This window comes from Eschscholzia californica, unplaced genomic scaffold, assembly GCF_041429995.1.
Source record: "Eschscholzia californica isolate CP2 unplaced genomic scaffold, dmEscCali1.0.p SCAF_4, whole genome shotgun sequence".
NCBI lineage: Eukaryota > Viridiplantae > Streptophyta > Magnoliopsida > Ranunculales > Papaveraceae > Eschscholzia > Eschscholzia californica.
Window position 1 is genome coordinate 57,312,160 of NW_028238461.1, and position 17,151 is coordinate 57,329,310.

The 17,151-nt window shown below is 38.6% G+C and overlaps 4 protein-coding genes and 1 non-coding gene across 5 annotated transcripts; all 5 read right to left on the minus strand.

Annotated features, from left to right (window-relative positions):
* Nucleotides 1–550: 550 nt before the first annotated feature.
* On the minus strand, nucleotides 551–3,214 carry LOC147546755 (uncharacterized). Its single transcript, XM_086632647.1, has 5 exons — nucleotides 3,031–3,214; nucleotides 2,626–2,811; nucleotides 1,737–2,143; nucleotides 1,357–1,530; nucleotides 551–1,230 (listed from the first exon to the last, which is right to left on the minus strand). Exons 4-5 carry the CDS (start codon nucleotides 1,385–1,387, stop codon nucleotides 764–766), a joined length of 498 nt encoding a protein of 165 aa, XP_086488773.1. The 5' UTR covers nucleotides 1,388–1,530; nucleotides 1,737–2,143; nucleotides 2,626–2,811; nucleotides 3,031–3,214; the 3' UTR covers nucleotides 551–763.
* Nucleotides 2,572–2,642, minus strand: TRNAG-GCC (transfer RNA glycine (anticodon GCC)). The gene has a single exon. It is a non-coding gene; the product is annotated as a tRNA-Gly (tRNA).
* A 1,186-nt stretch (nucleotides 3,215–4,400) lies between the features above and the next one.
* LOC147546757 (UDP-glycosyltransferase 87A2-like) lies at nucleotides 4,401–7,417 on the minus strand. Its single transcript, XM_086632645.1, has 2 exons — nucleotides 5,546–7,417; nucleotides 4,401–5,446 (listed from the first exon to the last, which is right to left on the minus strand). The coding sequence occupies exons 1-2, from the start codon at nucleotides 6,054–6,056 to the stop codon at nucleotides 4,536–4,538; spliced, it is 1,422 nt and encodes a 473-aa protein (XP_086488771.1). The 5' UTR covers nucleotides 6,057–7,417; the 3' UTR covers nucleotides 4,401–4,535.
* Nucleotides 6,414–8,344, minus strand: LOC147546758 (UDP-glycosyltransferase 87A2-like). The gene is made up of 2 exons (XM_086632646.1): nucleotides 7,678–8,344; nucleotides 6,414–7,417 (listed from the first exon to the last, which is right to left on the minus strand). Exons 1-2 carry the CDS (start codon nucleotides 8,186–8,188, stop codon nucleotides 6,519–6,521), a joined length of 1,410 nt encoding a protein of 469 aa, XP_086488772.1. The 5' UTR covers nucleotides 8,189–8,344; the 3' UTR covers nucleotides 6,414–6,518.
* A 790-nt stretch (nucleotides 8,345–9,134) lies between these two features.
* Nucleotides 9,135–14,599, minus strand: LOC147546759 (SNF2 domain-containing protein CLASSY 2-like). Its single transcript, XM_086632649.1, has 6 exons — nucleotides 14,319–14,599; nucleotides 13,691–13,801; nucleotides 13,346–13,581; nucleotides 11,626–13,188; nucleotides 11,334–11,498; nucleotides 9,135–11,175 (listed from the first exon to the last, which is right to left on the minus strand). The coding sequence occupies exons 2-6, from the start codon at nucleotides 13,740–13,742 to the stop codon at nucleotides 9,160–9,162; spliced, it is 4,032 nt and encodes a 1,343-aa protein (XP_086488775.1). The 5' UTR covers nucleotides 13,743–13,801; nucleotides 14,319–14,599; the 3' UTR covers nucleotides 9,135–9,159.
* Between the last annotated feature and the right edge of the window lie 2,552 nt (nucleotides 14,600–17,151).

The window sequence follows — 17,151 nt, forward strand, 5'->3', positions numbered from 1 at the left end:
TCCCCACCTGCCGACCTGCCCAATCATTTACAAAGATTCTTCTAATTTTCATTGTCATGTAGAAAGAACAATGAGAAAAGAAAAACTCATGTCATATCACATCTCTATGACAGGTGTTAAGAAAAACCTTTTGTCTATAGAAACCAATATATTCTAATTTTTGAAGTCAAACCTTCCCGTCTATGTGAACTCTGGGGAAGATCATTATATTATATCCATAGAGAAAGTTTTATTCGTTGAACGACGATTCTTCCACTCGGCACCATCGGATCACTAAGGTTGACTTCTGCCTTTGCTCGAAGACGGATGGGGGGTCTTGCAATCAAGCTCCCTTCTCCGTCCAACAGGAGGAAACCTATGGAAGTAGTTTACCACCCCAATTGATCACAAAAACTGCTATAGGGAATGTCTCACCACCACCACCAGCACTACTACTATTACTACTAGTACTATGTCAATCACATGAAAATAGCATGACAAAACAACATAACATGATCAAGCACAAGTTCCATCTTCTCCATCACTTCAAGAAGTATAAGAATGGGGGAAGTTGAAGAAACATTACAAACTCACTTTATTAATGTCTTATTTTCAACACAATCATCATCACTCTGGAAAACTTTCATTCATTCATTCATAAAAACCCCCATACAAATATTCTACTTACTTTCCATGATGATTGGTAGGTTACTTTGGAAATAAATTCAACAACAAAATTGAGAGAAGATGATTCATCTGGAAACCCTAAACTCTAGTTAGTTAGTTAGTTAGGGGTGGTGGAGGAAGGTGGTTGTCTTAATCTCCTGAGCTGATCGATCCATCGATCTTCAGGGACATGACTGATCCAATCAGGAGCAAATCCTCCTTGAAGCGAAATCCCACGCATGGCATTCATAATCCTACTCGAATTCTCTTCACTCAATGGTGCGTTTCTTCTGTTCTCATCTTCTCTATAAGCCCTAGATATTTCTGAATCCAAACCTTCAACTATCATCTCCTCTTCTTCAGCTTCCTCATCATCGTCCTCGTTCAGATCTAGATTGTTGATCCCGTTTCCCATGACACCATTGATTTCAAAATTAGGGTTTTCATAGGAATAATCTACTACTTGAAGAATATTTTCATCATCATCATCATCGAGATCGTCATCGATTGGGGAAATTGGCTGGTAGTAATCTTGTTCATGACCGTCATCTGAAATGGTTTCTGAATCGCTATCATTGCCATTTTCTGACCATATTACAGATCCGATAATTAATGAATGAATGAATGAATGCTAAAAGGATAATACTACTACTTACAAGTATTTTGATTGATATTGAAATTAAATTTGAGTTGAATGAATGAATAGAATACCTTGGACGAATTCGTTGGCTGAGATCGACATTAATCGCTGCTTCCGATTTCCAATCTTTTAACCTTTTTTTTTTTCCCCCCCAATCTTTTAACCTAAAAAGATAAATCAGAATAGTTATTGGGGGATCGATCAATTGATTCAATCCCGAGCGTTTATGATAACTGGGAGATTGACTTCCTTTTCTTTTTTTTGGAAACCGATTACATTGTCGTACAATTGACATTGAATACATCAAACATGTGATAAGCTTGCTACCCGCCCACTCAAACTCTAACATGACCTGGCCTATAGCCCACTCAAACATAACCTGGCCTATAGCCCAATTACACTACCTTATTTATACCCTAATAATCCCAATTCAAATAACCAAAGATTCCACTTCCTTTTCTATTAGCACCGGGAGAGGAGATTGAGTAAGGCCATTTTGACTTCTTTTTCTATTGGCACCGGGACAGGAGATCGAGTTAAGGGGGGATTGATCAATTGGCACAGGGCCAAGAGATTGAGTTAAGGGGGAATTGATTCAATCCCGAGAGTATTTTTAATGGTGATTTTAGATCAAGAGTTCGGAATCAAGGTTCTTTCTCTCTTACTCCTCATTGTAGATCGATGATGACGGGTTTCGACAAGATTTTTCCATGATAATGCGAAGAAGAGAGGAAGAAAAAAAGAGAAGAATAATAATCAAAGAAAGAATAGTAATATTAGGGCAGGGAGCTGACTGGGTGCTAATAGGCACTGCGGAAAGAATAACAATTTCGCTGCGGCTCCCATGATAAATAGAGGCTCATGATAATTTTTTGAATGAAAGAATTCAGATTGGTATCAGAAGATCCACCCTTAGCCATAGCTTGTCTGCAACTCTCCTTTAGCTCGCTTGCTCTTGTCCTCATCGCACTGCTTTCATCGCTATTCAAGACCATAAACTTCTTCACAATTTCCTTCCTTGTAACCAATTTCTGTGCCCCGGTTACCTTCATACCGACTCATCAACAATTAGCTTCCTGACAGAGATTTGATCTAAACCAAGAGGAAACCCAAGCGTGGGTACTCCTGCATATATATCCTTCATCAACAATGAGTCAAGAATCCTCCAACACAAGAATGAGAATGTACACCCAATTGGTCACATTTGTTGCTTTGAAGTACTAATAATCTTCTTCAAAAAACGATATTTGTGCAAAAAAACGAAAAAGATAAATAAAATTGTATGATGCACCAGCCGGGAATCGAACCCGGGTCTGTACCGTGGCAGGGTACTATTCTACCACTAGACCACTGGTGCTTTGTGTCTACCATCCTTGTCAAATTTTCAGTTAATAAATCTCGACGTTTCATCTGGTCAAGAAAGTGTTGAGAGGCTAGAGAAAATACTCAAATAAAGAAAGAACTAACTTTTTCGATGACAAAAAAGTTGAAGATGGTGGTGGTGCCGCCACAACAACCACTGGATCCTGCCGCCGACCCCAACACCACCACCACCACCACCAATGAATCCATTGTTTCAACAACCCATCTTGCTCTTGGAGGTAGTAATATGTGTTACAAAGTAATGTTAGAAATACTAAGCAGACTTCCACCAAAGTTATTGATGCGTTTTAAGTGCGAAGTAAGAGTTGGTTGAAACAATGGATTCATTGGTGGTGGTGGTGGTGGTGTTGTTTTTTTTATACCTCAATGAATTAATTAGTTGAATCATTTGCTCTTGGAGGTAATAATATGTGTTACGAAGTAATGTTAGAAATATTAAGCAAACTTCCACCAAAGTCATTGATGCGTTTTAAGTGCGTAAGTAAGAGTTGGTTGTCTCTAATTCGAAAAGACAAACACTTTATCTCGTTATACTACTGTTCCCAATCATCAAAATCACTCAACAAGAAACTCCTTATCGGTTTTTCACATCCAGACCAGGGAACTAGTTTCTTCACATTAGATTTCTTCAAAAATAGTATTGAATATGTGACAAGTTCTCCACCTGAGTTTGAAAATAAACATAATTTGAGGTCTAATTATGGTCTTGTATAGTTGTATGTTACTTGACGATGACAGATTCTTTTCACTAGAGAAGAAACATCATTTTTCGAATCAGACTTTGGAAAGGAAAACCATAACCATCTCCCTCTTTTATTTGGAACTGGATTTGGATTTGACCCCGTTACCGAAAAACATAAATTATTGATTATGTGGACAAAATGTCCCTCCGAAGACGGAGACGAAGAGGAACAAGTGCCATACATACTGTGAGGTATTGACGGTTGGTGAGAAGAATAATACTTGGAGAACAATCGACAACGTCCCCTCAATGGAAGGTCTTTACAGAAGACCCACTTACGCGAATGGTTCTTTATACTGGCTGGTGAGACCTATAGTGAATATGGAGGAATCGGTTGAAAGCATAATAGAATTTGATATTGAAAGGGAGAAGTTCAGAGTGATAAGATACCCTGATAGCATTATCAATGATCGTCGTCTTCGTAAGATTTGTAAGTTTGATGCTTCATTGGAAGTGGATGGCCATTTAGGACTAGTAGAGAAAAGGTTTTGTCGTTTTGAAAAAGAGAAGGTGACAAAGATGAAGATTTGGACTTTTATTGAGGATGAGAATAAGAATAGTAGTAGTAGTGGTAGGTGGATAGAAGAGACGAGTGAATTACCTTTCGATGCCACAGGGTGGACGTATTTTAAATCAATTCCAGGAACAAACATGATAATCGCAACAAAAGGCAAGTACAAAGAAGCTCTCTTTATTTATGTTATCGACAGGGAGAAGGAGTTGATTGATTGTACTAGTCTAGGAGAACTAGTAGGGAATAAAAGTGGCAAGGAGAAGTTTTTTAGTCATCCTTGTTCTTGTGAATTAACAAATATTGTGGAGAGCATTTATCCTGTTCGGCCTCCAACTAACTAGGGAATAAAGAAAGAGTAACAAGAAGACTCTTTATATTTATGTTTGATTTTTATTCGTTATGCTGTCCTTGATTTTTTTCGCTCCTTTCGTTTTTTAGAAAACGGTCAGAAGCTTGTTATAGTCTTGCTGAAGTTATTTACCCAAAACCCAACTTTATTCATCTCTTCTGTCATAATAATTCATAGTACGAGTAAATATTAGGATCACATTCCAGAGTACTACAATATCTTCCCATCTAGTAAAGAGTATCCTTCATGAAGGATCTTTTTACTAATCGTGGCTCGTGATAATCTCTCTAACGAAAGAGTTCAGATTTGTATCAGAAGATCCACCCTTAGTCATAGCTTGTCTGCAACTCTCCTTTAGCTCACTTGCTCTTCTCCTCATCTCTTTGTTTTCTTCGCCATCCAAGTCAATAAACTTCTTCACAATCTCTGCAAATTCCTTCCTTGTAACCAATTTCTCTGCCCCAGTTACCTTCATCCCAACTCTCCAATCATCAACGATTAGCTTCCTGACAGAGATTTGGTCTAAGCCAAGAGGAAAACCAAGCATGGGTACTCCTGCATATATTCCTTCAAGTGTCGAATTCCATCCACAATGAGTCAAGAATCCTCCAACAGAAGAATGAGAAAGTACACTCAATTGGTCACACCATGGCACAACTAAACCCCGTGTCTCAGTCCTGTCAGAATTTTGTACATGATTTAGTGATTGTGAATCATCATCTCCACGCTTAACCAACAAGTACCGAACCCCACTTTCATGAAGCCCAGCCAAAATCTCTGCCATCTGATGTGCTGAAGCTGAGAGGAAGCTACCGAATGAAACGTATAAAACAGAGTTTTTGGGCTGGGAGTTAAGCCATTTGAAGTAATAATCTTCTTCCTTCTTGTTATAAATTGTTGGATCTCTTTCTATCTCGTGATGAGCACCAATTGTAACATGAGGAATGGATGGACCAACAGTGTAGACTGGGAACGGAAGTAGTGCCATTAAAGTTTCTGTTACGTTTGTCTCAAGCTCATGGAAGGAAGTAAAGAGAAGAGAGTGTGCTTTACGTACCCAGGCGAAGGCCTCCCTTAACCGGCCCAAGACTCTTTCGTGCATTCCCACTGGCAAGTCAGCTAAACGTGTAGGAGTGATTCCAGGAATATAGTTTATTACCTTGTCTCCTTGTTCTCAGACATTAAGTAATACTAGTTATTTACAAAAAAAATCATAGCATTATGGAACTTCTAAATAACCGAATAAGAACGGGACTATAGTGAAATAAATACCTGACAAATCAACCGGGTAATGCCCATTTTGAATAAGAAGGTCAAAATGATAGAACGTCGAAAACACAGATGGAGACATCGTCCAGAGGGAAACCACCGGAATATTCCTCTGGTTACCCACAGCAACCGCCCACGACAATACTGTATCAGCTATAATAGCAGTTACAGGTGAATCTAGTTGTAACTGGTCCAGGACCTGCCCAATCGGATCTGCCATCTTTGTACATACTGAATCCAAGAAACCAGTATGGTCTAGTCCTCGTACCAGCTCAGACGGTATAACGTTTGGAATCGAAAGGAGTTGTATCTGAGGTGGTCTTGGCTCGGCGGAAATGAAGGAAACCCATTCTTCTGTTAGAAGGAAGGTAAATCTAATATTGACGACAGCTGCATTATTACAGGATACTAGTAGCTGTTTGCAGACATTCATCATTGGATTGATGTGTCCTCTACCCGGATACGGTATGGCTACAATGTGATAACTAGTTGGTTCCGCCGTAACTTTGGTCATGTTGCCGGAATATGACACTTTGAGAGAGTTATCCTAATAATGGAAACAAAACCCAGGGGAAGCTAGTATTCAGAGAGCTGTATTCTGGTTGGGGTCTTAAGGGCTGGTTTCTGATCATTGTGGAGTGAGAAAGTGCGGCCGGAATTGGGCCGGGAAATCAGCCAGGCAGAGCATCATTTTTCATTTAATATTTAATCTTGAGACCTTGGGCAAACACATTCACTCTTTCCCATTTTGCTTAACCTAGGTGGGTTAAATGAGGTACACCAAGTTCAAAACTAAACATGTGCAAATTGATTTCCCAATGGTTGCTACTCGTTTTGCTAAAAACAAAAGTTAGATATGAAGTATATACAGTGAGTCGGTGAATATTAAAATCATATAGATATAATCCAAGAGATGACATAGTAGAACCTGAATGAACATTAGTCGATTCTGGTTCAAAAGAAAGCAGTTGCCCAGTCAATTAAAATCACATTTTAGAAAATCTCTAATGAAAGAATTGAGGTTGGTATCGGACGATCCACCCTTGGTCAATGCATGTCTGCAACTCTTCTTGAGCTCCATAGATCTCTTCCTCATCTCTTTACTCTCGTCATCATCCAAGTCCATGAACTTCTTAACAATCTCTGCAATTTCCTTTCTTGTAATCAATCTCTCTGCTCCAGTAACCTTCATCCCAACTTTCCAATCATCCACAATAAGCTTCCTATCGGGGAGTTGATCGAAAAATATAGGAAAAGTTAGCATGGGTACACCAGCAAAAACCCCTTCAAGGGTTGAGTTCCATCCACAATGAGTCCAAAATCCTCCAACTGAAGAATGACAAAGTACCCTCAATTGGTTACACCACGGGACCACAAAATTCATCTTCTCATCACCCACACTACCTGATGAAGTACTTCCTCGCGAGACCAACAAGTATCGAACTCTGCTATCTTCCAACCCACCCAAAATCTCATTCATTTGTTCCTTCGAAACCGATAAGAAACTACCCAAAGAAACATACAAGACAGAGCTTTTAGGCTGAATGTTTAGCCATTCGATATGATCTTCGGTGATGTTAGCGGTATCTGAGAACGGTACTATTTGATCTTCAGTATGACCAATTGTAATGTGAGGTATAGAAGGGCCAATTGAGTAGACTGGGAAAGGAAGTGACTCCGTCAAAGTTTCAACAACTTCAGTTTGGAGCTCATGGAATGAAGTAAAAAGAAGACATTGTGCTTTCCTTACCATGTCGAAAGTTTCCATGACTCGACCAACGACCCTCGAACCAACTCCATCGAAAATTGTCGGAAAATCAGCTAAACGGGTAGGAGAAATTCCAGGAATGTAGTCTATCATCTCATCTCCATGTTCTACACAAAATTACAATTAGGGTTTTTGGCATTCACAATTTTCTTTCCAAAAAAAGGTAATATATGTCTCTGGAATTCAGACAATGAGAATAGTCCCACGTGAGAGAAAGACGATCTAGTATCAAAAGAACTAGGCCTACACCCTCATAGGCTTAAAAGTCATAAGTACTCCACGTTAAAAAAAAAAAAAGAAAAAAAAAAACATTTGTTAGGCTCAAAGAACAACACAAACCTAGAGAATAAAAACCACTCAATTATACCTGATAGATCGATAGGGAAATGTCCGTTCTGAGAAAGAAGATCCAAGTGAAAGAACACAGAGAAGACAAAAGGTGACATTGTCCAAAGGGAAACCACCGGAATATTTCTCCGATTGCCAATCGAGACTGCCATAGTCATATATGTATCAGCAATGATAGCAGACACCGGAGGACAGAACTCAAGTAGCTGGTCTAGTAGCTGGTCAATGGGACCTTCCATCTTTGTATAGACGGCTTCTAAGAAAGTGGGGAAGTCGAGAGCTCGAACAAGTTCAGAAGGTATAACGTTTGGGATTGAGTGGAGCTGTATCTGAGACGGTCTTGACTCCGATTGAAGAAATCCAAACCACTCTTGTGTAACAATGAAAGTGATTCTGATTTTGTCACCTCCTCCTACTTTTGAAACTAGTTGCTTACAGATGTTCATCATGGGGTTAACATGGCCTCTACCTGGATATGGTATAGCTACGACATGGATGTCAGTGGTTTTGCCGGAGTTACTACTACCCATTCTCGCCGGAGATGTTGAAAAGAGTGGTTGGTACTCTGTTTTACTAGTTAGGAGGAAAAATGAAGGCGGCCAGCCAAAGGGAGTTTGAGTGTCAAATTTAAGACCACACAGTCAGTCAGTCAGTCAGTCAGTCAGTCAGTCAGTCAGTCTTAAGCGAGTCAGTCAATCTTTACCCGGAATTTTCCAGTATGTCACCGGGTTTTGGGCCGCGGCCCATGGTATACCTAGAGAGTAGAGCCTGGAGGTAGGTAGTTGGTGAGCACGTTTGCCATAAGATATTTGACATTAAATTTACATTTGTTTAATTAATGTACGTGGATGGTGTCAGTGGCGGATTCACAGAGAGGCGAGATCCTCACCTTACCCATATTCAGACTTTAAATGGTTTGTAATTAATGTATGTAGATTTTGTTCGTGGCGAGTTCCTCTCCTACCCCTATGCAGACTTTAAATAGTTTGTAATTAATGTATGTAGATGGTGTCGGTGGGGGATCCACATAGAGGCGAGACCCTCCCCTCATCCCTACGAAGACTTTAAATGGTCTGACAAATGAGAGAAGGTTAAACTAGTCTCTGGCCCAGTGGTTGGACGCTAAAGTGAAGTCTATAAGTGACGCGGCTGTGAGCAGGTGATGGATTTGAATACAACTTCATGTGTTTGTGAAGGATATTGTTTAACCTCTCGCCAATCGGATAAGAAAATACAATAGTGTGTAGTTAACTAGGCAAGGATTTCAAAAAAAAAAAAACTAGGCGAGGCTACTCATGTCTGTTTGGGGAGGGTGTGGTTCGGATTTTTAGGTTGATCAGACACGGTCTGCCTACAACCTTCCTTGAGTCTGCTCGAATTTATGCCTAGAGTTTTTCTTGTTCCCTAGCATTTTTTGTTTGTTAAATTTACAAAAAGTTATCTAGTGGAGTTGCTGCCAGAAAAAAGAGAGGACCGTTTCAAAGCATACTACTACTACTAGTTAAGAACCACTTAAATTCATAAGTAAAGCAGTCGAACAAGAAGAAGAATTTACTTGAGCTTCTACCCCTCGAGCAGAGCCATTAGAAAGTCTCTCGTCTTTCATTATCATATGGAATGATTTTCCTTCATCTTCTTTAACTAAATCCTTCAAAATATTGTCATCAATGTTGTCTAAATTCATTCTTGAAGTATCCTCATTACCTGCTACTTCTTGTCTTGCTCCCACGAATAGCATCCTTGAAACCCAATCTTTCCACTCTGTCTTACCATGTTTAGTTTCCTCGACCGTTCCCCATGACAGAAGCTGGTACACGTAAACCATCCTCTCTTGACCTGGTCTAAATGCTCTACCAACTGCTTGCTTTATCTTCGAAGGATTCCACTCCGAGTCCAATACAATCACTCTTGAAGCAGCTGTCAGACTAATCCCTTCCCCACAAGCACCAATTGAAGCTAATAATACTTGAGAAAGTCCACCAACTTCTTCAAACTTATCGATCACCTTTGACCGTTCAAATAACACTTGCTCACCATGAAGGATTAACACTTCTTTCCCCTCGTTCCATCCAAATACTCTCGAAAATATCTCCACAAATAGTTTCATGGGTGCAATGTTACGACAAAAGATTAACACTTTCTCTTTCTCGATAAGACAACGGTGCACAAGGTTCACAACAAACCTTGCCTTTGAACCTTTTTTCACGTCAAATTTATGTTTCTCGAGCTCTTCTATTTCATCAGGATCGAAGTAGGTAGCCGCACATTTTGACGTTGTCACCAACCATGGATGTATCGATACCAAACTCATTAATAGCTCCAACTCAAGAGAATATCTGGCTCCCGTATCAAATGTTTTTAGCTTAGACAGAATTATTTCTTGAGTTTCGGTTGGTTTTATTGACAGTGCATAAGCTTGCAACCCTGGAAGTCTATCAGAATCTCCGCCTTCGTAAACATCAATGAAACCATTTGTTATCTTCTTCAACCTGTACAGACCCCTTTTACTCTCTGGTGCTGCTTTCGAGTTTATCATTTTGGCGATCTTCTCGACAAACAATCTTCTCGCTAGTTTCTCCTTGAAGTTGCCTCTGCACTTCCTCCCATTTCGGTATCCACGCAGATCATCCAATTCCCACAGCACCTCTGAGATAAAACGCGGTCTGGCTAAGGAAAGGGTGTTAAAATATTCTTCAAAACTGTTCTGGAACAATGTCCCAGAGAGCAAAATTCTTAGATTTGTTTTCACTTCCATCAAGTATTTCCTCAACATTGATGAGGTGCTTCTGGCGTGGTGCCCTTCATCAAGAATCAATATTCCAGGGCTCGTCCGTAAAACTTTCGCCATGTATCTCCAGTGCTGAAGCTGTGATTTTTCTCGCATCATAGAGAAAAAAGATGGGTAGCTCATAAGGAGAACACTTGGATGTTCATGCCATTTCCGCAACTTTTCTAGACAATCTATTCCATGCATCACATCTCGGTTCAATTTTTGATCCCCCGTGAATTTACCTTCTGTCTGACTCTGAAGTTCTTTCCTGTAGTTCATTCGTGAATGGATTTGGTAAATTGGAATAGAAACCTCCCATTTCTTAATTTCTTTTTCCCATGCGTACAAAGTCGTATGTGGAGCGAGGATCATCGGCCTTTTTGTTGGAAACAATCTTAAATAGCTAACAATGAATGAGATCACTAGCAAAGTTTTCCCGGCACCTGGTGAATGAGATACTACACAACCACCTGTTTTCTTGATTTTGGCTTCCATATTTGCAGGTACCAGCGAACCAGCAATATTTCTCCAAAGGAACTCAAATGCTTTCTTTTGGTGTATGTGCAGTCTGGCTTTTATCTCCGGTATCAAGGCCCATACGTTCTCATCCTCTTCTTGTAACGTGCCACTCTTTGAGGAGGCTGGATCTCCGATAACATCAAACTCCATACTTCCCGAACCTGTAGAACCCAAGTCGTTTGTGGTGTTCCACTTGTCTGTATCTCTAATCCAACCTGTGCTCTGAAGCTACAAGGAAAAGAAAAGATACATTAGGAGCACTGATTTAAACCTTAATTTTCTGATAAATCTGGGTGTTAGGTTGCTCAATAAAGTTCAATTGCCTCGCATTAATGGATGCCTTACTGAATAATTGGTGAAAACAACAAGAGTTCTTTTTCACTTACAAATGGTGCTGACAAGTATTTTATTTCAGTGGCCACAGATTTGCATATCCGACATATGATACCGATCTCTTCATCCAATTTGTACTCATGTTGGCATGATGATTCGTCAAGATGACACTCATTTGATACCTCCACAATCTCGTTGTTGTAATCAACGTCAGAAGTCTGAGACAAGACAGTAAAACTGTTAAGCGACAAGCATAATCATCCTAGATCAATGGGTACTTATCAGCCAAATAAATACTAAAGAATGAGCAAATAAATGGTTGGTAAAACTTAAAAGTTACATTACATGATTTTCTTCAAAGCAATGAAGTGCATTTGTCGACACTTCCATCTCTTTCCACAAACAATCAAGTTCTTCGTCTTCTTCGTTAACCTGATCATTGACTGTGAATTTCGAACACACATCCCTCCATCGTTGAGAAGGCATTAATGCACGAATACTATTAGATAGAGGGACCGAACCTGATTGATGGTTTGCAATCTCGAAGTTTATGTTCTTCATGCACCTTTTTATAGCGTCGTTGTATTCGGTTGACCTATCAAATCTCGTTTTGTAGTGGATCCTATACCCACGAGCTTTTCTTTTTTTCGAGCAAACAGAAGTGCTTTTACCTGTAAGTTTGTTGTGTGTTTCTTCCTTTTCTAATTTAGCCTTCACTGCACTTGATGTTACGCTTGCTGACCTGGTCCGCTCCCCTAAATTGAGTTGATTCACGGAGTCTAAGTTACTTTCCTTTCTCCCATTCTTTATCTCCGATTGTATTGCTTGGTCATTTCCAACACCACCTTTTGAGGATGTTTTACCCATCTTGCTTAACTGTTTCGAGATCAGCTGGTCAGACGGATGAAGTTGTTTAGTTAAGACATGATCTTTTGATGTGGACGGGGAAATAAAAGAGTTGGATGCCAATGGAGCACATCGGCTTGCAGAAGACTTAGCCCCGTTCTTATTTTTGTTTGACATATGTATTGAAGGTAATTCTTTCTCTGGTTTGGCTCTTGTTCGAACAATATTTCGATTTATTCCATTTGTCAGTGTCACGCCCGAATGTTCCCTGCTCGATTCAATCTTTGTTTCAGCCCCTAAAAATTTCCTGCCCAAGTCGCGCCTGCTTACACTATTTGTCTTTTCACCTTGATGTGGCCTTTCATCACAGTCGACAGTCTGACATGGCATTTCTGATTCTTTTTTTGGTCGTTTCAGATGCCAACCATTAGAGCCAACAAAACGGTCCGGTTGTACAGCACGACGTTTTGATCGCCGCAATTCTACGACTCCATGCAGAGGAAAGTTGACGGGCTTATCTTCATATTGGTCCTCGATGGTATCTTCCTTGATAGTTAATTCTGGAGCAGATACTGGTACTTGGACAAAAAACTCAAATGTCTGGGTAATGGGTCTCATAACCCCATTTTCTATTTGGAAATTGATGGCCTTTATCGTTTTATCTGAGCTCGATGAACACATTTCTTGCTTACCATCAAAAATTTGATAGACTATCTTATTTTGCAGTGATATTATATCAAACCTTAACCCTTTCAAACTTGAAGCAACAAACAACCATGAAACATCATGTGAGAATTGGCCTCGATACAGTTTAGCTTCAATCCTGGAAGGACAGTCAATAGATGATTCCCACCTGTAGTACCCATCTCCACATGGTTTTCGATCAAGTTCTTGGAGTATGGCAATTTCGTCAATTGTTACTTCCTTTACGCACTTGTCAAGCTTGCTTCGTTCCATAAGAAGAGGATGATGGTTAATATAGACGTTCACATAAAACCGGCAGGTGCATCCAGACTCATGAGGCTTCCTCGCAATTGAATTGATTTTAGCATCAAACCGGGCCTAGAAAGGAAGAAAAAAAAGTTGAAAACTATACACATTGTAATCACAATTAATAAGCATCCACCTATTTAAAGATCATCACTGGAAACTATGAATGAAATTGGAAATGTAACTACGAAGTAATGAACTTGAAAAAGAAAAAAACATGGATATTTACTTTGCTTGAACCGGCTTGACTTGAGCTAGTTTGAAGTATACATATATCTACACCAGGCCTCAAATAGCAGATGCAATCCGACATACTAGCTTTCCTTGACTTCAATCGTAGGTTGGTAATGGGAAGTTTGCCCTTGGTATCAAACTCAGGGGGGTCAAAATGCATCGTTAAACTCCCATTCATAATTCCCAACCTCTTTACGATCCACCATGACCCATCATTAAATGCTTCAAAAGCTGCATTTTTTGTAATACTAAATCAATAGGTGGTAGGAAATAGAAAATTTTCACATATACTCCTACGGAATTGAAATTTTCATAAACAGTCACAAGTGTTTGTACTCACGATTTGCATCAATGGGATACCCGCGTTTATACAAAGAAGTTTTCTTGGTCATGGTTAGTAGGCAAGTAAGCTCAGTCTCAACTTAAGCCTGCTAATGCATTTTAGGCACATCTGCAATTTGACATACCAAACTTGACTGGATTAAGCAAATCTCAACATAAAAGTGACCCAATCGAGTCGACTTGCAAATTAAAATAGCAATGGCAATATGGAAGACTATTAATGGGTAAAATAACCTAAGAAGCTAAAACTCAGATCATCAAACTACATTTTAATAGAAACCCATTTTTCAGAATTTCCAATTTAGTCTTTTACTTAGTCAAATTTGAAATCCCCTCAATCAATCTACTTGAGATCAATTTACCATATTCTAAAACACAAGAATCTTAAAACACACCAAACCAAAAATGTCACAGAAGATTTCCATGGAAGGGATAAAAGATTGTTGCATAAAAATTCTTGCATGGGTACAAAAATGTCTCCCAAAATACAAAAAGTATATACTGATGAGAAGTGGGTAGAGGGTTTTGAAGGATGAAGTAATTCCAACAATAATGGCATAGCTATAATGAGCATGGAAAAATGAAGTAAAAGTATCAACTTTAAAAGAAAGGGGAAAGATTTATACCTTAAAAGGGGATTTAAATGTGTGAGATTCCGGCAGCATGTAGCCGGAAAGCTTAAATAAGATAGTTTGTAGACCATGTTTTGTACTGAAAAATTAGAGGGAGGAGGAGGAGGAGGAGGAGGAGGAGGAGGCGGAGTAATGAGAGTGAGTGGGAGGAGGAGAGTGGTTTTGGGTGAAAAAGACATTTTGATTATTAAACGTGGCATAATCACCTCGTTTAGGGACTCAAGAGAAATATTTGTTCAAAATTTCCTGATTGGCTAGAAATCCAAAAGTATATATATGTTTGTTGGCTTCTGTCTGCCGTTGGATTGTGGTGCTTTTAGTAAATCAAATTTTGATGGTATCAATCAATAGAATTGCTATTGCTTGGTAAAGCTGCTAAGAGGTGGAGCCAACCATTAAATCTGCAGGGGACAGTGGGAAGATTCAAAAGAGTGGGGCCAAACATTAAATTCTAACACTTACACCAACTCTAACCTCAGGGCTCAGGATGTCTTACGCCCCAAAAATTACTTTTTCAACTTCAGCTCAGCTCAAAAAATTCAGTTCCAATCCCCGTCTCTCTTTAGGCCTAAAATTTGTACATGTGAGAAACACGTGTATAGTCTTTTTGTGGGTGTGCGAAAAACGTGTGTGATTTTGTTTATGTACGAAACACGTGTTTGAACTAGGATTTTTGAGTCAACAGTCCAAAATCTGGGGGGTAAACCCAAAAAAAATCCACTCTTGTCCAAAAATTAGTTGTAGGTCCAAATGTCAGTTTTTTTTTATTCCCCTCTTGCCCTTGGACGGGACATGCTGACGTTTTCCTGAAAAAAAAAAATGTCTGGTAAATAAAATAATTTACCAGTACACGAAAAATTCAAAGTTTCAAATTTTTTTTTTGAAAATTTGAAATTTTCAAACGAAATTTCAAATTCCCGCCCAGCAAACCATCTCTTCCCGGTAAATAAAGTAATTTCCCGTACACAAAAAATTCCAATTTTCAAATTTTTTTGAAATTTTCAAATGAAATATTTTTTTCGAAATTTTTGAAATTCCCGGCCAAATTTTCAAATTTTTTTGAAAATTTTAAATTCCCGCCCAGCAAAAGTGTCTAGTACAGAAAAAAATTTCCAGTAAATAAAAAAATTTCCCGGTCACAAAATCTTTTTTTCGAAGTTTTGAAATTTTCAAATTCCCGCCCAAATTTTCAGATTTTTTTACGAAATTTCAAATTCCCGCCCAGCAAAAATGTCTAGTACAGAAAAAAATTTCCAGTAAATAAAATAATTTCCCGAAAAAAATTTCGTTTCCTGGAAATTTTTCGGTGGCAGTTCCGTAAATTTCTGAACAGTACACATTCTGATGGACGGGTTGTCAGATTATTTTTCAGAAAAAAAAATCGTTTCCCGAGAAATTTCGATGGCAATTTTGTAATTTTCGATGGCATGAACGGTAAATACTTTATTTTCTAAGGGCCCTTTACGTAATTTTGACCTCCAAACTGACACATTGGGCCTCCCTTTCATTTTTAGGCAACTTTGGGTGAGATTTTCATTTTGGTCCCCTTTTTGACCAATGGCCCAATATCCCTCTTTGAACTATTTTCTAAATACTAATATTTTTCTCTAAGGTTAGGAAATTATTCGGGGACGGACACGTTGGTGAGATGCATTTAATGTGTGAGTTTTTGTTAGAATTTAAAAAATTAAAACTAATTAAAGTTAAATAATAAATTACATTAACAAAATAAATAAGTAAATAAATAATTAGAGAAGATCTTAGCCGTTGGATTTTGTCAATTGATTGTGAGAATAGTCCCACATAGGAGAAGGTGTATATGGAAACCAAGTATGTAATGTTCAGGTCATCTCCGTCATTGTCAATTGATTTTGATTTGGATAGCCACAAATTAAACAACCACGCCACACACAAGTAACTTATAGAAGTGCCTATAGATACTTGGAAACACAACAGGTAACTTCTGAGGTGCCTATAGATACTTGGAAGATTGTGACGAGTGAGGATGAGAGTGGAAAATTTAATAAGCATACACCATCTTTGTAAGGAAAATGTTTAAATACATCAACCATTTTTGTTATACAGTATGTAAACTAACATCTCATTTGACACACATGTAGAAGTTTTTCTTGTCTAAGACAAGCAAGGGATATGTGACTGCAAATATAACAACCTACTACCTACTTGCCACCATTGAAGAGACTTATTAATATAAGGTGTTGTTTATTTTTCTCATGTCTAAATCTTCTGAATTGTGAATCAATTCTTGTGTAATTTTTTTTTACGTATAGTTTTGAGTATTTTTCTACCTTGATTCCTTCCTCCACCCATGCAATCTCTTTACTACTCTAGTGTGTTGGTGCTATATAAGTATTAATTTACTATTACATTATTATTATCTTCAATTAACTACTAATACTAGCTAGAGACTACTTTTGACTTGGAAGAAGAAGAAGAACCTAATAATTAAGATCTTATCAACAACACCTCTCCTTAATACTACTAGTACTACTACAATTTCAAATGTACTTGTTTGTCAATTTCTCTTCGTCATTTTTCATAAGGAATCAACATATAACTTTGGACTTGAATATCAGTTTCAAATGCACCATTTCTCTTCATAACCTTAATTGGTTCTCATCTATCTGTTAACAATGTCGTGTGGATCTGATAACATATATATTGATGATTTACTCTTTTTGGATCTTCTTCTTCTAGCTATTTGCTTGGGGCTAGACGGATTACTCTACTAGGCGAGCCTCAGATGGCAGGAAACTACTAGACAATTCAGGAATACGATTTAGGCACACAAGGTTTTCATCATACC